The 19,517-nt window shown below is 44.8% G+C and overlaps 1 protein-coding gene across 2 annotated transcripts in view; it reads left to right on the top strand.

The window, feature by feature from the left end:
* The first annotated feature begins 423 nt into the window (after window positions 1–423).
* Window positions 424–19,517, top strand: part of HPS1 (HPS1 biogenesis of lysosomal organelles complex 3 subunit 1) — a 59,925-nt gene continuing 40,831 nt past the window's right edge. Inside the window, exons 1-6 of one of the 2 annotated variants that reach the window (XM_040361285.1) lie at window positions 424–520; window positions 7,453–7,557; window positions 10,700–10,813; window positions 12,059–12,193; window positions 13,731–13,873; window positions 18,450–18,558. In XM_040361285.1, the coding sequence (XP_040217219.1) occupies window positions 10,700–10,813; window positions 12,059–12,193; window positions 13,731–13,873; window positions 18,450–18,558 (501 nt within the window). In that variant the 5' untranslated portion in view covers window positions 424–520; window positions 7,453–7,557. Of the gene's footprint in view, window positions 521–555; window positions 639–7,452; window positions 7,558–10,699; window positions 10,814–12,058; window positions 12,194–13,730; window positions 13,874–18,449; window positions 18,559–19,517 lie in introns of those variants that run through there. The other variant, XM_040361284.1, reaches the window with a different exon arrangement.

Here is a 19,517-nt window from a genome sequence, read left to right as displayed (position 1 = left end):
CTATACGCTGAGCACAACGGGAACGCCACCTAACGGCCATCGCAAGAATGCAGCCTAAGATATGCGTGGCATAAGAGCCTTATGCTGCGCAGATTTTAGGCTGCAGTCGGCGTTACGATGTTCCTGAATCAGGAGCATTCGTAACGCCGGGGCAAGTCAGCAATTGCACAGGGGGAGTTTGATTACTGAAGGCAGGTATATATATATATTGTGCACTTCGAGTGCAGTTGCTCCAGAAAAGAAGAATAGATCTTAGGAAATGAGGGGAAGTTCTGCTGGTTTCTATCATCCAATCATGGGCAAGCAGAAATGCTGTTTTTTATTTTCCTTGCATGTGATTGGCTATTCTTTGCAAAGTGACACTTCCCTTCATTTACTGATCTCTGGAGGAGCTGCACTGGCAGTGTACAGTATATACTATTCTGTGTATTTCTGATCTCTCTGATCTCTCTGCCCCCCAGATCTGTGAAATGCTCAGGAATGATCCCAATCATGCAGGAATTCCTCCAGCCTTGTCCATGTGAGTGTTCCCCTCCCCCTCCCCCTGGTCACATGGGTGACATCACAGTCACATGTCAGTTGAGGAAGTGGAGCAGTTAGGAGAGTGTCAGTGATCAGTGATCAGAGAGCGGCTGGAGGTGAGACTCCTATTATTATTATTATTATATATATAGTGCCAGAGCGCTTCCTATCTCCTCTCCTCCTGACAGATACAATGTATATATATATATAGACTGTGTGATGATACATTGTTACCATTGTGTTTTATTGTTTGTTTCCCTCTGAATGTTTATCAACAAAATACAAACAAATCTTTTATCTTCTTACTGGCCCCGGGCTCTGCATTGTATAATATCTATGAATGGATGGTAATATACGGGGGACGTGTCCGGGCTCTGCATTGTATAATATCTATGAATGGATGGTGATATACGGGGGACGTGTCCTGGCTCTGCATTGTATAATATCTATGAATGGATGGTAATATACGGGGACGTGTCCGGGCTCTGCATTGTATAATATCTATGAATGGATGGTAATATACGGGGGACGTGTCCGGGCTCTGCATTGTATAATATCTATGAATGGATGGTGATATACGGGGGACGTGTCCGGGCTCTGCATTGTATAATATCTATGAATGGATGGTAATATACGGGGGACGTGTCCGGGCTCTGCATTGTATAATATCTATGAATGGATGGTAATATACAGGGACGTGTCCTGGCTCTGCATTGTATAATATCTATGAATGGATGGTAATATACGGGGACGTGTCCGGGCTCTGCATTGTATAATATCTATGAATGGATGGTAATATACGGGGGACGTGTCCGGGCTCTGCATTGTATAATATCTATGAATGGATGGTAATATACAGGGACGTGTCCTGGCTCTGCATTGTATAATATCTATGAATGGATGGTAATATACGGGGGACGTGTCCGGGCTCTGCATTGTATAATATCTATGAATGGATGGTAATATACGGGGGACGTGTCCGGGCTCTGCATTGTATAGTATCTATGAATGGATGGTAATATACGGGGGACGTGTCCGGGCTCTGCATTGTATAATATCTATGAATGGATGGTGATATACGGGGGATGTGTCCGGGCTCTGCATTGTATAATATCTATGAATGGATGGTAATATACGGGGGACGTGTCCGGGCTCTGCATTGTATAGTATCTATGAATGGATGGTAATATACGGGGGACGTGTCCGGGCTCTGCATTGTATAATATCTATGAATGGATGGTAATATACGGGGGACGTGTCCGGGCTCTGCATTGTATAGTATCTATGAATGGATGGTAATATACGGGGGACGTGTCCGGGCTCTGCATTGTATAATATCTATGAATGGATGGTGATATACGGGGGATGTGTCCGGGCTCTGCATTGTATAATATCTATGAATGGATGGTGATATACGGGGATGTGTCCGGGCTCTGCATTGTATAATATCTATGAATGGATGGTAATATACGGGGGACGTGTCCGGGCTCTGCATTGTATAATATCTATGAATGGATGGTAATATACGGGGGACGTGTCCAGGCTCTGCATTGTATAATATCTATGAATGGATGGTAATATACGGGGGACGTGTCCGGGCTCTGCATTGTATAATATCTATGAATGGATGGTAATATACGGGGGACGTGTCCGGGCTCTGCATTGTATAATATCTATGAATGGATGGTAATATACGGGGGACGTGTCCGGGCTCTGCATTGTATAATATCTATGAATGGATGGTAATATACGGGGGATGTGTCCGGGCTCTGCATTGTATAATATCTATGAATGGATGGTAATATACGGGGGACGTGTCCGGGCTCTGCATTGTATAATATCTATGAATGGATGGTAATATACGGGGGACGTGTCCGGGCTCTGCATTGTATAATATCTATGAATGGATGGTAATATACGGGGGACGTGTCCGGGCTCTGCATTGTATAATATCTATGAATGGATGGTGATATACGGGGGATGTGTCCGGGCTCTGCATTGTATAATATCTATGAATGGATGGTGATATACGGGGGACGTGTCCGGGCTCTGCATTGTATAATATCTATGAATGGATGGTAATATACGGGGGACGTGTCCGGGCTCTGCATTGTATAATATCTATGAATGGATGGTAATATACGGGGACGTGTGCATTGTATTTTATCCACTTAAGGACCTTGACTGTTTCTCAGATTCGGCGTTTACAAGACTAAAAACTTTTTTTTTTTTTGCTAGAAAATTACTTAAAGCGGGGGTTCACCCATAGAGAGCACATTTTTCCCCTTAGATTCCTGCTCGTTTTGTCTAGGGGAATCGGCTATTTGTTTTAAAATATGATCCGTACTTACCGTTTACGAGATGCATCTTCTCCGCCGCTTCCGGGTATGGGCTGCGGGAATGGGCGTTCCTATTTTGATTGACAGTCTTCCGAGAGGCTTCCGACGGTCACATCCATCGCGTCACGATTTTCCGAAAGAAGCCGAACGTCGGTGCGCAGGCGCAGTATAGAGCCGCACCGACGTTCGGCTTCTTTCGGCTACTAGTGACGCGATGGATGCGACCGTCGGAAGCCTCTCGGAAGACTGTCAATCAAGAAGGAACGCCCGCTCCCGAAGACCCATACCCGGAAGCGACGGAGAAGATGCATCTCGAAAACGGTAAGTACGGATCATGTTTTTAAACAAATAGCCGATTCCCCTAGACACAACGAGCAGGAATCTAAGGGGAAAATAGAAAAAAATAAATAAATGGGTGAACCTCCCACTTTAAAACCCCCAAACATTATAACACCCTAGAGAATAAAATGTCGCTCATTGCAATACTTTTTCACACCGTATTTGTGCAGCGGTCTTACAAGCGCACTATTTTTGGAAAAAATTCACTTTTTTTAATTAAAAAATAAAACAACAGTAAAGTTAGCCCAATTTTTTTTATATATTATGAAAGATAATGTTACGCCGAGTAAATTGATACCCAACATGTCACGCTTCAAAATTGCGCCCGCTCGTGGAATGGCGCCAAACTTTTACCCTTAAAAATCTCCATAGGCGACGTTTAAAAAAATTCTATAGGTTGCATCTTTTGAGTTACAGAAGAGGTCTAGGGCTAGAATTATTGCTCTCGCTCTACCGATCGCGGCGATACCTCACTTGTGTGGTTTGAACACCGTTTTCATATGCGGGCGCTGCTCACGTATGCGTTCGCTTCTGCGTGCAAGCTCGTCGGGACGGGGCTCTTTAAAAAAACATTTTTTTGTTTTCTTATTTATTTTTATTTATTTTATTATTTTTTACACTGAAAATAAAATAAAAAATGGGTCACTTTTATTCCTATTACAAGGAATGTAAACATCCCTCGTAATAGAAAAAAGCATGACAGGTCCTCTTAAATATGAGATCTGGGGTCAAAAAGACTTCAGATCTCATATTTAGACTAAAATGCAAAAAAAAAATGACATTTAGAAAATATTGCTTTAAGAAGCATGGGTGGAAGTGACGTTTTGACATCACTTCCGCCCTGCTATGCTACGGGGACGGGTGGGGGCCATCTTGCCCTCACTCGTATCCCAGCTGAGGAGAGGAAAGGACCCGATCGCCTCCGCCGCTCTGGAAGGCGCGGGAGAGCGGCGGGAGGGGGGGGCCCTCTCCCGCCGCCGATAATGGTGGTCTCGTGGCGAATCCGCCGCGGAGACCACCGTTATCGTTTACAGGACCGCTCACAGTAAAGATAGATATCTTGGTTGTGGCAGCAGCTGCTGCCGTTACCGAGATATCCATCTTTAAAAAAAGGATGTATATATACATGAGCGGTTATGCCCTATATTACCAAAAGTATTGGGACACCTGGCTTTACACACACATGAACTTTATTGGCATCCCAGTCTTATTCCGCAGGGTTCAATATTGAGTTGGCTCCGCCCTTTGCAGCTATAACAGCTTCAACTCTTCTGGGAAGGCCGTCCACAAGGTTTAGGAGTGTGTCTATGGGAATGTTTGACCGTTCTTCCAGAAGAGCATTTGTGAGGTCAGGCACTGATGTTGGATGAGAAGGCCTGGCACAGTCTCCACTCTAATTCATCCCAAAGGTGTTCAGGACTCTGTGCAGGCCAGTCAAGTTCCTCCTCCCCAAACTCGCTCATACTTCCTGTCTTGGAGATGCAACAGGAAGTGAAGGAAGTTTCCTCTGAGACGTGTGTCCCCATTGGAAGATTTACCTTCACCGTTTTTGTTCTGGTGACAACCAGCAATGTTTGTTTCCCCCACCTTCTGTCTCCAGGACAGAATGTAAATCTTCCGGGGGGAACACGGACCGCAATAAAAACCTGACCGGGGTTCTAATCCTTCCCTTCTCAGAAGGGAAAACAGACGTTCCTTTTCATGATCTTTCACAGCTCTGAGCCTGGAACTTGGCAGAAGGACTTCTTTGTCCTCCTGATTTAGTAAATATTTCTGTTATTCTGTGTGCAGAGCTCCCAACTGTCCCTGATGTCCCCCCGTCCTCCTCATGTGTCCCCCCGTCCTCCTCATGTGTCCCCCCGTCCTCCTCATGTGTCCCCCCGTCCTCCTCATGTGTCCCTCTGTCCTCCTCATTTGTCCCTCTGTCCTCCTCCGTGTGTCCCTCTGTCCTCCTCCGTGTGTCCCTCTGTCCTCCTCCGTGTGTCCCTCTGTCCTCCTCATGTGTCCCTCTGTCCTCCTCCGTGTGTCCCTCTGTCCTCCTCCGTGTGTCCCTCTGTCCTCCCCATTTGTCCCTCATTTTGGTCCGATCCATATACAGTAAAACCTCGGTTTCCGAGCGTAATTCGTTCCGGAAACATGCTTGTAATCCAAAGCACTTGTATATCAAAGCGTTTTTTTTTTACAGGGTATAAAAGAGAAGAGGGGCGCCTCTAAGTGTAGCAATAAGTTACTAAATTTTGTACCTACATTAACCGCTTAAGACCCAGACCTTTATGCAGGTAAAGGACCTGGCCTGTTTTTGCGATTCGGCACTGCGTCGCTTTAACAGACAATTGCGCGGTCGTGCGACGTGGCTCCCAAACAAAATTGGCGTCCTTTTTTTCCCACAAATAGAGATTTCTTTTGGTGGTATTTGATCACCTCTGCGGTTTTTATTTTTTGCGCTATAAACAAAAATAGAGCGACAATTTTGAAAAAAATTCTATATTTTTTACTTTTTGCTATAATAAATATCCCCCAAAAATATTTAAAAATACTTATTTTTTCCCTCAGTTTAGGCCGATACGTATTCTTCTACATATTTTTGGTAAAAAAAATTGCAATAATCGTTTATGGATTGGTTTGCGCAAAATTTATAGCATTTTCAAATTAGGGGATAGTCTTATTCCTTTTTTACCAATTTTTTTTTTACTACTAATGGCGGCGATCAGCGTTTTTTTTCGTGACTGCGACATTATGGCGGACACATCGGACAATTTTGACACATTTTTGGGACCATTGTCATTTTCACAGCAAAAAATGCATTAAAAATGCATTGTTTACTGTGAAAATGACAATGGCAGTTTGGGAGTTAACCACTAGGGGGCGCTGAAGGGGTTAAGTGTGACCTCATCTGTGTTTCTAACTGTAGGGGGGCGTGGCTGGACGTTTGACGTCATTGATCGTTTTTCCCCTATATCAGGGAACACACGATCAATGACGGCGCCACAGTGAAGAACGTGGAAGCTGTGCAGACGATCATGTCACTAGGAAAAACGGGGAAATGTTGTGTTTACACTGACCTCTCCCCATCCTTCAGCTCTGTGACCCGATCGCCCGACCACACGGCGGCAAATTGAAGGGGGTGGGGTGGGGTGGGGGAACGTGTGTGTGTGTGTATATACATATGTACACACACGCTAGAGCTGCACGATTAATCGCGGAGAGAATAGCGATCTCGATTCTCCCCGCCCGCTATCTCCCAGCGGGATGACTCGCGATTCTTCTGTTTCACGGCCGGTTCCGCGTAACCAGCGTGGAACGCAAATGGCGCCGATATCGGAACTGACGTCGGCAGCCTGCGCCGCTGGATGGATGCCTGGGCTTCTCTTGCAGATCTGTACAACTGTAGTGGTGTGTATCCATGCGCCACCCAGTGGTTGCCGGTGGTGCTGCTTCTGATGTATTAATCTTTCTCACAGTTCTGTACAACTGTGTGTATCCATGCGCCACCCAATGGTTGCTGGCGGTACTGCTTCTGATGTATAAAAAAGAGACCAGCGATATGTCTATAATGTTAAAGACCATATAACTCCTATGAAAAAATCAGAATCAAAGTTTGATTCTGCTTTTTTCATAGGAGTTATATGGTCTTTAACATTATAGACATATCACTGGCCTGTTTTTTATATATTCATATTTTCAGATAAATCACAGGTTTTTTTTTGGGGGGGGAGGGGTTTCTGGCATTCAGTTTTTGAGATTCGTGATCTTTAGTCTAAGCAAAAGAATCGTGATTCTCATTTTGACCAGAATCGTGCAGCTCTAGTATATACATATATACACACACGCCCATTTGCCCAGCCATGCCATTCTGTTGACGTATAAGTTTGTGCGGCGGTCAGTAAATGGTTAAGAGGGTCTGGTAGGGGGCGTGTCCTCTGCCTACATACATTTGCTAGTAGGTGTCCCTCATTTCCATCTCAAAATGTTGGGGTGTGTGTATATGAGGAACGAGCACGTCTTGGTGTAAATCTGTGGAGCTGGTTGATCGGAATGTAAAGAATGTTCTGGCATTGAGGAGGACGGGTCTACTAAAGATGAAGGATCTGTTCCTATACAGAAAAATCTGTCCCTTGGCTGCCCAGCCAGGGTAATCCAAGCCGAGAACGTAGAGCGGTTTAGTGGAGCGCATGTCACCGGATTGGCTGGATTCTGATTTGTCCAATCTTTTATCCATTCCTGGGCCAAGTATTCTGTTTATCTGTCTTAGGTTACATGGAGGACCATGTTCTGTGAAGATTGAGCTCCATGGATCTGAGAGCGACATGCTGTTAATCTCGCCAAGAAAAGAACGAGGAAATTTCCAGCAATTAAAGTAGGTGATGTGCTTCTTCTATGTGGGGGGAGGCAGTGACGTAACTAGAACCTTCAACGCAAGAAACCATGAAGGGTCCCCTTGGCCCCCAGCTGGGAGCCCTTACCTCAGAGCCCAGTGGCGGAATGCCAGGGCCCATTTGTAAGTGCGACCTTTTCGACCCTGGTAGTTCCGCTACTGATTTCAGTATTTTTATTTTATATTATTATTTTTTTTACATTTTATTTAGGAGTACATTGAGGGGTTTGGTCAGTGGTGGTGTCCATAAAGGGTGCAGGAGCGCCGCCCCCAAAAATTTGGAGCACCAGTCGCCACTGGGTTTGGTGAACTATCGGGGGTCTAAACAGACCTCTGATGTTCCACCTTTGAGACAGAGAAAGAAGGCTGAGGACTCGGCCCTTAATCTTCATCTCTGTAGCCTCCACTGCACAGAATGAATGGACAGGAAGAGCTCTGTACAGAGCTTCCCATTCATTCACCAACTAAAGCATAGACATCGGTGCTCCCATCCATCCCAAAGATGTTGAGTAGGGCTGGGGTCAGGGATCTGTGCAGGACACTGGAGATCCTTCCCACCAAACTGGTCATCCATGTCTTTATGGAGCTGGTTTTGTACACAGAGGGGTACGGTCATGCTGGAACAGAAAAGGGGCTTCACCAAACTGTTACCACAAGGTTGGAAGACCAAAATTGTCTACAATGTCTTTGTATGATGAGTATTACCAGGATCCTTCACTGAAGACCCCAGAACTCAATGATCTGAAGAAGTGTCCACATATGTTGGGCCATATAGTGTAACAGATTGAAGGGCCTTTAAAATGTGTGCTTTATAAAAAGAATTGCCATTAACGGTGGAGTCTTTTAGTCATGAGCCTGCAGGGACAAGACTGATCGGCATTCCAATTCATCCCAAAGGCATTCAGTAGGGTTGAGGTCAGGGCTATCGAGTTCCTCCACTCTTCTAGGAAGACTTTCCACAAGACAGTATGTCTATGGGAATTTGTGCCCATTTATAAAAATGGGGGCTATAGTAAGGATGAGGTCGGGGCTCTGTACTATAGTAGGGTTGAGGTCAGGACCCTGGAGTTCCTCCACTCTTCTAGGAAGACTTTCCGCAAGACTGTAGTGTGTCTATGGAAATTTGTGCCCATTTTTAAGAATCGGGCTATAGTAGGGTTGAGATCAGGGCACTGGAGTTCCTCCACACCAAACTGGTCACATAATGTCCTTTTATGGAGCTGGCTCCACTCTTCTGGGAAGGCTCCCTACAAGATTTTGGAGCAGTCTGTGAAATTTGTGCCCAATGTGAGGTCAGGTACTTAATGCTGGATGATCTAGCTTCACCATCTGTGATCCAATCCATCCCAAAGATGTTCAGTAGGGTTGAGGTCAGGGCTCTGTGCAGGACACTGGCGTTCCTTCACACCAAACTGGTCATTCATGTCTTTATGAATCTGTTTTGTACACAGAGGGGTACGGTCATGCTGGAACAGAAAAGGGGCTTCACCAAACTGTTACCACAAGGTTGGAAGAGCATCATTGTCTACAATGTCTTTGCCTGGTGGAGTATTAACAGGATCCTTAACTGGAGACCCTTAATTCAATGAAAGTGTCCACATGGGTTGGGCCATAGAGTGTATCAGTTTGAAGGTCCTTTTATGATGTGTGCTTTATATGAAGCCAAGTCCCACCATCGGCATTCCAATTGATCCCAAAGGCATTCAGTAGGGTTGAGGTCAGGGCTGTTGAGTTCCTCCACTCTTCTAGGAAGACTTTCCGCAAAGGCTGTAGAGTATGTCTATGGGAATTTGTGCCCATTTATAAGAATTGAGGCTATAGTAGGGTTGAGGTCGGGGCTCCTTGCTATAGTAGGGTTGAGGTCAGGGCTCTGTGCTATAGTAGGGTTGAGGTCAGGACCCTGGAGTTCCTCCACTCTTCTAGGAAGACTTTCCGCAAGGCTGTAGAGTATGTCTATGGGAATTTGTGCCCATTTGTAAGAATCGGGGCTATAGTAGGGTTGAGGTCAGGGCTCTTGTGCAGGCCACTGGAGTTCCTCCACACCAAACTGGTCACATAATGTCCTTTTATGGAGCTGGCTCCACTCTTCTGGGAAGAAGATTTTGGAGGAGTCTGTGAAATTTGTGCCCAATGTGAGGTCAGGTACTGATGCTAAATGAAAGGACCTGGCTCACCATCGGTGCTCCAATCCATCCCAAAGATGTTGAGTGGGGTTGGGGTCAGGGCTCTGTGCAGGACACTGGAGTTCCTTTACACCAAACTGGTCATCCACATATTTATGGAGCTGGTTTTGTACACAGGGGTACAGTCTAGCTGGAACAGAAAAGGGGCTTCACCAAACTGTTACCACAAGGTTGGAAGAGCATCATTGTCTACAATGTCTTTGTATGATAGAGTATCACTTGGGACACCTAAACTCATTCATAGGGGTTCACATACTTTTGGATCATATAGGGTAGATGTGATGGTTGGGTGTACCCAAAGTTTTGGCCATATAGTGTATTTTTAAAATATGGATGATATCTTTTTCACAAATCAACAATGTTCTGCGTGATTATTTTGCTTATAGGATAGTTTTGGATGATTAGTTAATTGAAAAAAAATATACAAAGTGGAACCTCGGATTGCAGGTAACGCGGTTAACAAGCTTTTTGCAATTATTTTATAAAAATCCTGACTCGGTTTGCGAGCGATGTCTCGCAAAATGAGCAGGATTCAAGCCTCTGTGGTGTGCAGTACCGCATTTGGCCAGAGGTGCGGGGGCGCTGGTGACACTCGGAGCCGTTCGGAAATACTCGGTAATACTCCGTTCCCAAGTGTTTCCAAGTGCAGCCGAACAATCTGAGTATTTCCGAGTCTCTCCGGCGCCCCCCCCCCCTCTCTCTGGCCACATGCGGTATTGCATGCCATAGAAGTCAATGTGGAACGAATTATCTTGGTTTCCAGTGACTTCTATGGAGAAACTCGCTTTGATATGCGAGTGCTTTGGATTACAAGCATTCTCCTGGAACGGATTATGCCCGTCATCTGAGGTTCCACTGTATATTGGAATGATTCTGATGCCTCCTATACTGATACTTCATTCTATTTCAGTATATAAATTACATTTATTTTTCTTTGGCAGATGAAATGTGTACTGATCGTCTCGGAGGGGGCAGAAGTTCTTTTCTGTTGGGCTGATGAAGAATTTGAAAAGAAACTTCACAACAGATATTCTCAGTCTGATGATTACTTACAGGTAAGAATCCTAATATCCTAACATCAAGATCATTTCTGAACCAGTCAATGAGACCAGAGCAATGGAAAGGCTAATGGTTGACATATGTAATGCCCATCTGTTCTCTTCCTTAACCACTTCAGCCCCGGACCACTTGGCTGGCCAAAGACCGAGGCCACTTTTTACGATTCGGCACTGCGTCGCCTTAACTAACAATTGCGCGGTCGTGCGACGTGGCTCCCAAACAAAATTGACATCCTCGTTTTTCCCACAAATAGAGCTTTCTTTTGGTGGTATTTGATCACCTCTGCGTTTTTTTTTTTTTTGCGCTATAAACAAAAATAGAGCGACAATTTTGAGAAAAAAAAGCTATAGTTTGTACTTTTTGCTATAATAAATATCCCCATTATTTTATTTTTTTCCCTCTGCTATGAAACATATTCAATATATATTCAATAAAAAAAAGCAGATAATTTTGAAATCTATATAAAAAAAATATATATATATATATATATATATATATGTGTGTGTATGTGTATATATTATTTTTTTATTTTATTTTTTATAATTGAATATGTTTCATAGCAGAGAGTTGGGGGAATTTTTTTTCTTTTATATATACAAATATAATATTTTTTTTGTTTTGTTTATAGCACAAAAAATAAAAACCGCAGAGGTGATCAAATCCCACCAAAAGAAAGCTCTATTTGTGGGGAAAAAAAGGACGTCATTTTTATTTGGGTACAGTGTCGCAATTGTCGGTTAAAATAATGCAGGGGTGTATGGCAAAAAAAATGGCCTGGTCATGAAGAGGGGTAAATCTTCCAGAAAGCAAGTGGTTAAATAATTAGAATTTTTATTTTATATTTGTTTCCTGTAATCTCCTGCACGGTAGACTTAGTTGGGGTGGGGGGGATGGGTCAGTGCTGTAGGCTCTGCTGCTTTGTCCAGCACTATCAATGTAACACTGAGAGCTTGCTGACAGGAAGAAAGAGCAGAGTGATGACCTCATCATTGCGTTGTTGCTTCTTCATTGTCCAGTCGGCAGGTTGGGGGGGGGGGGGTGCTGACTCAGCAGGCTCTAGAGTTTTTAACTGCACTGGAGGTCAGAGACCTTGCTAGGCTGTCTGGATGGGGTCCCTGAATAATAAAATTGGCTGATTATAATTAAACAAAACTGCCTGGAGTTCATAAGTATTGGTATTGTATATTTCTTATACTTTTATAATAATGTCAGGATATTCTGTAAATCTTTTCTCTCCTCAGTCTCCAACGTTTGGTGACAGCATCAATACTCTGTTTGCCCCTCTGATCATCTCTTGTGTGACGCTGTTGGAGAAGATCGGTGACACCTATACCTGCTTCACCACTGAGAATGATCATCTCTGTGTTCTTCACATGGCAAGTTATTTCAGATTTATAAAAATCTCTGGAGTCCGGGAAGTCCGACATCTAAATGTCCCTTCCAGGGCCGGGCCGAGGAGGAGGCAGGAGAGGCACATGCCTCAGGCGCTGTGTTTGGGTCGGGGCCTCTCCTGGCTTTGTCCTGTTCTAGTTCTCTCCTGCCCTCTGCTGGGGAAAACCACTGTGTGGTGCATGTCATTTCCTCTGATTTATGTGAACTCTAAATTATTCACATTTGTTTTATTCTTAAAATACAGTAAAAACTGTGAAGTTAAATCTCAGAAGGTGTTTTATGGGATTTGATAAAACTTATTTTTATGCACTTTTGGGACATTTATAAAACGAAAAATTATTATTGATAACGACCTGGACCTCCACAATGACGACAATGACCACAACCTCACCATGCCGATGACGACCTGGACCTCATTAAGACGATGACGACCTGGAGCTCACCATGACAAAGACGACCCAATGATGACGACCTGGACCTCCCCATGATGACGACCTGGACCTCCCCAATGATGACGACCTGGACCTCCCCATGATGACGACCTGGACCTCCCCAATGATGACGACCTGGACCTCCCCATGATGACGACCTGGACCTCCCCAATGATGACGACCTGGACCTCCCCAATGATGACGACCTGGACCTCCCCAATGATGACGACCTGGACCTCCCCAATGATGACGACCTGGACCTCCCCAATGATGACGACCTGGACCTCCCCAATGATGACGACCTGGACCTCCCCAATGATGACGACCTGGACCTCCCCAATGATGACGACCTGGACCTCCCCAATGATGACGACGATGACGACTATGACCTGGGCCTCACCATGACAAAGAAAACGACGACTACGACCTGGACCTCACCATGACGACGACCTGGACCTCACCATGACGACGACCTGGACCTCACCATGACGACGACCTGGACCTCACCATGACGACGACCTGGACCTCACCATGACGACGACCTGGACCTCACCATGACGACGACCTGGACCTCACCATGACGACGACCTGGACCTCACCATGACGACGACCTGGACCTCACCATGACGACGACCTGGACCTCACCATGACGACGACCTGGACCTCACCATGACGACGACCTGGACCTCACCATGACGACGACCTGGACCTCACCATGACGATCTTTTACAGGTACTTATATAGTGCTTACAATTTATTCTGCGCTTTTACATACAATACATTCACACCAGTCCCTGCCCCTAGGAGCTTACAATCAAAAGGTCTCTATCTCACGTACGTACGTACGTACGTACGTACGTACGTACGTACATACATACATACATACTTGCTCTCCTGAAGAAGAGAAAAAAAGTACAATGAACAAATGTTTCAGAAAATAGTGAAAACGCCACATCTGTGTATGAGATGTTCCCTCGGGGGAAGTCTATGCCCGGCTTGGATATTGTTCAGGGCCATCCCATCCATTTGGGGTGTGGAGTTCATTGGAGGTATTTTTACTCTTTCAGTATTTCATATTCTCTCTCTGCAGTTCGGAGAATGTCTCTTCATTGCTGTTAATGGTGACGGATCGGAGACGGAGGACGATTTACGGCGTAAGCTTTATGTGCTGAAGAGACTGACGGAGGTGCACTTTGGTCTGGTGACATTGGATGGGCAGCTCATCAGGAAGGAGTACGTATGACCAGATCGAATTCCATCCTACTGATCGCCGCTATTATGTATCAAATATATTTAGCGTGGATTACTGTACATGTAACGTTTTTCTGTGTTGAGGAAGAAAAGCAGAATCTCCTAAAATTGTAATCATTTATTGGACTGATATGGCAGCTATATACTGATTTTCCTACTGGATTATTCTAATTTGGGCTAGACATGTGCACTGCCGAAAAATTCATTTATTTTCGTTCATTCATATTTTAGCTTTTTTTGGAAATTCGAAAAGTTTCAAATTCTGAATTTTTGAAATCTCGAATTTTCACATTTCGGAATTTGGAAATTAAAAAATTCAGAAATTTCGGAATTAACTAATTTGTCAAAATTTGTTAAACAAATTTCACATGTCTACTCTGGGCTATAGCAGATGTGGATATAAGATGATTGTTACAAATGTAGGACTAGGCAGTAGTGATATATCAGGACACAGATGGTTTATGCCCATTTTTTTTTTTATTATTACATTTTCAACAAGGGCCTAAATTATCAGAGGTACTTTCACATCTCTTCAAGGTCACAGTAATATGGGATGTAGATTATGTGTTTGCATCCACACCAGTGGCGGTTCGTCCATAGAGGGTGCTGGAGCGCCGCCCCCTCTGGCTCTCGCCAGCCACTGAGTCTAATAACATAGATTCATGCATTGCATGAATGTATGTTATTGTTGCCAGCTGCCGCTGGTCTATTCAGAGATGGCCGGAACTTGAGCGCCGGCCACCTGAATAACAACAGCTGGTTGGCTGTGTGGAAGTGCCTATCAGAGCCAGCGGCTCTGATAGGCTTTCCGAGTACAGCCCTCGGCTCCCGGATGTCTTATCCTCGGAACGTGCGGGGGGTGCGTTCCTTGGATAAGACTGACGGCTGTCTCAGCCAATCAGGTTCCCCCATTCTGGTTATCGGTATCCTGATTGGCTGAAGTGTCACCAAGGCGGGAGAAGACATCGAGGGACGTGGAAGGAGTAAGGTAAGTGCATTTTACAGGGCACAGCGGCGACAATGGGCACAGTGGCAACAGTTAAAGGGCACAGTGACATGCACAGTGGCGACAATTAATGGGCACAGTGGCTGTGTTTGATGGCACAGTAACTGCGTTTGGCATGGCACAGTGGTGCGAATTGGTGGCATAGTGACTGCATTTGATGGCATGGCACAGTGGTGATAATTGATGGCACAGTGGCTGCCCATCTACCAGTCTGTGTGGGTCCACACTTTACGGCAAGAGTACCGACCCCTATCCTATGGTGGCGGGATCACTACCCTTCTATCAGATATCTTCACCCATGGGATACTAGGACGGATGCCCTTTTATTTTTCACCTACACTATTGCACTTTGGATTATATTATCATAGTGTTTTTGAGACTTTCCTATTATCAATGGGACTTGTGTCTATACACCTCATGCTTGATAATAACTGAAAAATGTATTTTCACTAATGCACTTTAGAAGTTTTGATATTTTGCGCTCTCCAGTTATCTTATTGTATTTTTGTTACGCGTTTACCTGCATAGGGGGGAGTGTGCTTAACGTTTTTAAATCATTGGTCCTTTCCGATGCAATTCTATTCATGATTGGTTATGAGATTAATGTCTTTAGTGTGATTTTGTTGTCACATACTTAACCACACTATTTACAGTTTCTCTATTCCTTTAGAGCCGGTTCACACTGGGGCGGCAACGGCTTCGGGAGCGATTCGGCAAGGCGTCCTGAAGACGACTTCAGAGACGACTTGCAAAATGACTTCTGTATAGAAGTCAATGCAAGTCGCCCCCGAAGTCGTACAGGAACCTTTTTCTAAGTCGGAGCGACTTGCGTCGCTCCTATTAGAACGGTTCTGGTGAATAGAATGGGTCGCGACCGAAAGGGTCTGGTTATTGAATTTGCGGGGACCTCCGCGCATTTTTTTTTCTAAAAGTCCGTGTCCCATTGACTACAATAGGGTTCGGAGTTCGGGTTCCCGAACATCCAGGTGTCCGCTCAACTCTATCTATCATCTTTTAAATATTGGATCTGGAGTCAAAAAGACCTCACATCTCATATTTACACAAAAATGCAATAAAAAAAATTATAAAAAATAAAAAAAAGTGTCATTTGAAAATAAAAATAAAAATGGCCCTTTAAGAGCTATGGGTGGAGATGTTTTGATGTTGCTTCCGCCCTGCTATGGTATGCTACTGGTGGGGGCCATCTTCCCTTCCCTCGTCTCCATACCCAGCCACAGAAAGGACCCGATCACCTCCACCGCTACTGACAGCTCCGGTAAGCGGCAGAGGGCACCGGGGAGAGGGGCCCTCTCCCACCGCCGATAATGGTGATCTTGCGGCAAATCCACAGCAGAAATCACCATTATCGTAAACCGGACCGCCGGCTGAGGAGATGGATACCTGGGTTATGGTAGCTAGCTGCTGCCTTAATGGAGATATCCCTCTTCAAAGTGCCGACATATACAGTACAGACCAAAAGTTTGGACACACCTTCTCATTCAAAGAGTTTTCTTTATTTTCATGACTATGAAAATTGTAGATTCACACTGAAGGCATGAAAACTATGAATGAACACATGTGGAATTATACATAACAAAAAATTGTGAAACAACTGAAAATATATTTCATATTCTAGGTTCTTCCACCTTTTGCAGCAGACACATCTCTAGAACTGGTAAGAGGAGACGGTGTGAATCAGGCCTTCATGGTAGAATATCTGCTAGGAAACCACTGCTAAAGAAAGGCAACAAGCAGAAGAGACTTGTTTGGGATAAAGAACACAAGGGATGGACATTAGACCAGTGGAAATCTGTGCTTTGGTCTGATGAGTCCAAACTTGAGATCTTTGGTTCCAACCCCCGTGTCTTTGTGCGACGCAGAAAAGGTGAACGGATGGGCTCTACATGCCTGGTTCCCACCGTGAAGCATGGAGGAGGAGGAGGTGTGATGGTGTGGGGGTGCTTTGCTGGTGACACTGTTGGGGATTTAATCAAAATTGAAGGCATACTGAACCAGCATGGCTACCACAGCATCTTGCAGCGGCATGCTATTCCATCCGGTTTGCGTTTAGTTGGACCATCATTTATTTTCAACAGGACAATGACCCCAAACACATCTCCAGGCTGTGTAAGGGCTATTTGACCAAGAAGGAGAGTGATGGGGTGCTGCGCCAGGTGACTACCTCTTGAAGCTCATCAAGAGAATGCCAAGAGTGTGCCAAGCAGTAATCAAAGCAAAAGGTGGCTACTTTGAAGAACCTAGAATATGAAATATATTTTCAGTTGTTTCACACTTTTTTGTTATGTATAATTCCACATGTGTTACTTCATAGTTGTGATGCCTTCAGTGTGAATCTACAATTTTCATAGTCATGAAAATAAAGAAAACTCTTTGAATGAGAAGGTGTGTCCAAACTTTTGGTCTGTACTGTATAGTCGCGCAGAGGTCCGTAAGTAGTTAAGGGGTACAGGGTTCCCAGGGGTTCAGAGGATGAGGGAGAACCTGAAACATCTGCAGGCAGGTGCAGTCTACTTTATCCACTGTAGGTGGCGCTCTCCCTCAGTTGAAGACATCAAGGGGAACTCGGTTCCTCTATGGTTTCCTGGGTCACTGGGAAAGCACCCGATTTTTGGATGCTGGATGCCTCATTTAAATCCAGCAGCCATCTTGGGTGAGGCGGAGTGATAAAGTAGGGCTAGATACCCCGTCTGGTAGGGATAGTACTAGCAATAGGGAAAGATTAATAATGAGGAGGGGAAAGTGTAGGGTCACAGCTCCTTTTGAACATCTTTCTTATTGGGGTACTGGACAGCAGGACCGCTGATAAGGCAGTACAGCCAGTCCTTCTGTACTGGGCCCATAACCCATCAGTTCAAAAGGGGGGGGGGGGCGGGCACCTGCTGAGCAGGAGGTCCGGCTGTACTGTCTTATTGCAGACACCAATCCTCTTCTGCCTCCCCTTGCAGCTTCTCCTACTCTTTCTCCCCCTGGCTGCATTGCAGGGGGGGGGGATTGGTTCTAGCACACAGGGCTGCTAATAGGGGGACCACCGATCCGCTTGTAGGGGGCCCGAGCACACATGGGGGCCCACACAGAGAGGGGGATTAGTGATGGACGACAATTGCAGAACTCTTCCTCCAGCAGCTGAAAGTTGGTCTCTCCCCCTCTCCCAGCTGCCAGCTTGTATTTGCTTAGAAAGACACAATAGTCACTCACTCTCTCTCTATCTCTGTCTCTAATGTTAGCTCTGCTCTTGAGTTTATCTCTCTAACTTTGTTTCTCTCCCTCTGTCTCTCTGATCACGGAGCCCATCCTGTAGATTTTTTTTTTTCTCTCATCTTCATTTTTATTTATTAACTCAGTTTTATCTTTTAGATTTAGCTGGAATTCAGTGAGTTATGTTGTATTTGTCTGTTAATAATTTTATTGTATTTTTTTGTGAAATATAGCTCTCTTGGCATTGGTGCCATTTTTTTGGCATCATGCTGTCGCATCAGATTCTGACGCCCCAATCATCCGGAAAATAAATTTGTTCTTGTTTCTCCAATGCAGGTTACGGCCTCCTGATTCGGATCAGAGGAACTTGGTGTGGAAGACGTTCCAGAGTCTTCTCCTTACATACAGCACTCTACGGAATGAAGACCAGAGCTTTGCAGTAGAGGTGAATGATGTTTGTTCCGTCACTCCACATAGCTCACGAAATACAATTCCGCTCTTGGACAATTCTGCTCAGTTTTGGTGATGTAACCCAACGCAATGGTTGCTCTATGCCAGAGAAGTTTACAGTGATTAAACCCAATAAGTGCTCATTTCAAAATATTGGAGGGGGGAAGGAGACGTGGCAAGCCTCCGGACTTTCAAGGTGTTGAGATAGGGAGATTGAGACTCACTGGTACAATTTTATGAAATAGATACATTTTATTACAAAAGATAAAAAAACATGAGAGCAATTGTACATGGCCAGAGCCATCCGTGAGAGGGAGTGGTTTATTATCTCTCCGAAATTGGGAGTAGGCCCATAGTTGGTCTTGAAAGGTGCAGTTTCCAGGACCATCACTCTCCCTACTGGATCACTTGCCTGGAACAATTACGCATGCCTGGGATTTCTGACTTCTGGCTACCTTCTTGTGAAAAGCAACTCGCTAGGTACAGAAACAAGTATGAACATGAAGGCTTTAGACCTTACATTTGTGAAAACAATTCAGTAAAGGCAGCTTGGTCTTTTCTATATGGAAGCCTCTCTTTTAAGGTTATGGTTTTGGGATTTGAAGGAACCAGAAAGACCTTCACTAAAATGCATTGAATGAAGTACAGCATTGGCTTCCCAACCTGGAAGACATTACATTTAATATATTATCACTGCCCATAAAATAAGGTCATTTGATCATTTATAGGTACAGGTTGGAACCTTGTAGATGGTGGCGGCCCGTCCATAGTGTAACGGACCTATGGACTATTCTGCCTACAAAGAACTGCATGACTTGTTACAATTGGATTTACCACATTATATTCTGAGCTCCAAGGGTTAATTGTAGAAGGAGCTCTTTCACTGCTAAATGCTAATTGACGCTTTGTCGTGTATTACCAGTTAACAGCCTCCTGCCAGGTGTATGCTAACGT

Source organism: Rana temporaria, chromosome 8 (genome assembly GCF_905171775.1).
Source record: "Rana temporaria chromosome 8, aRanTem1.1, whole genome shotgun sequence".
Classification (NCBI taxonomy): Eukaryota; Metazoa; Chordata; class Amphibia; order Anura; family Ranidae; genus Rana; species Rana temporaria.
The sequence above is the reverse complement of the archived record's forward strand: the minus strand, read 5'-3'. Positions and strand labels throughout refer to the sequence as shown.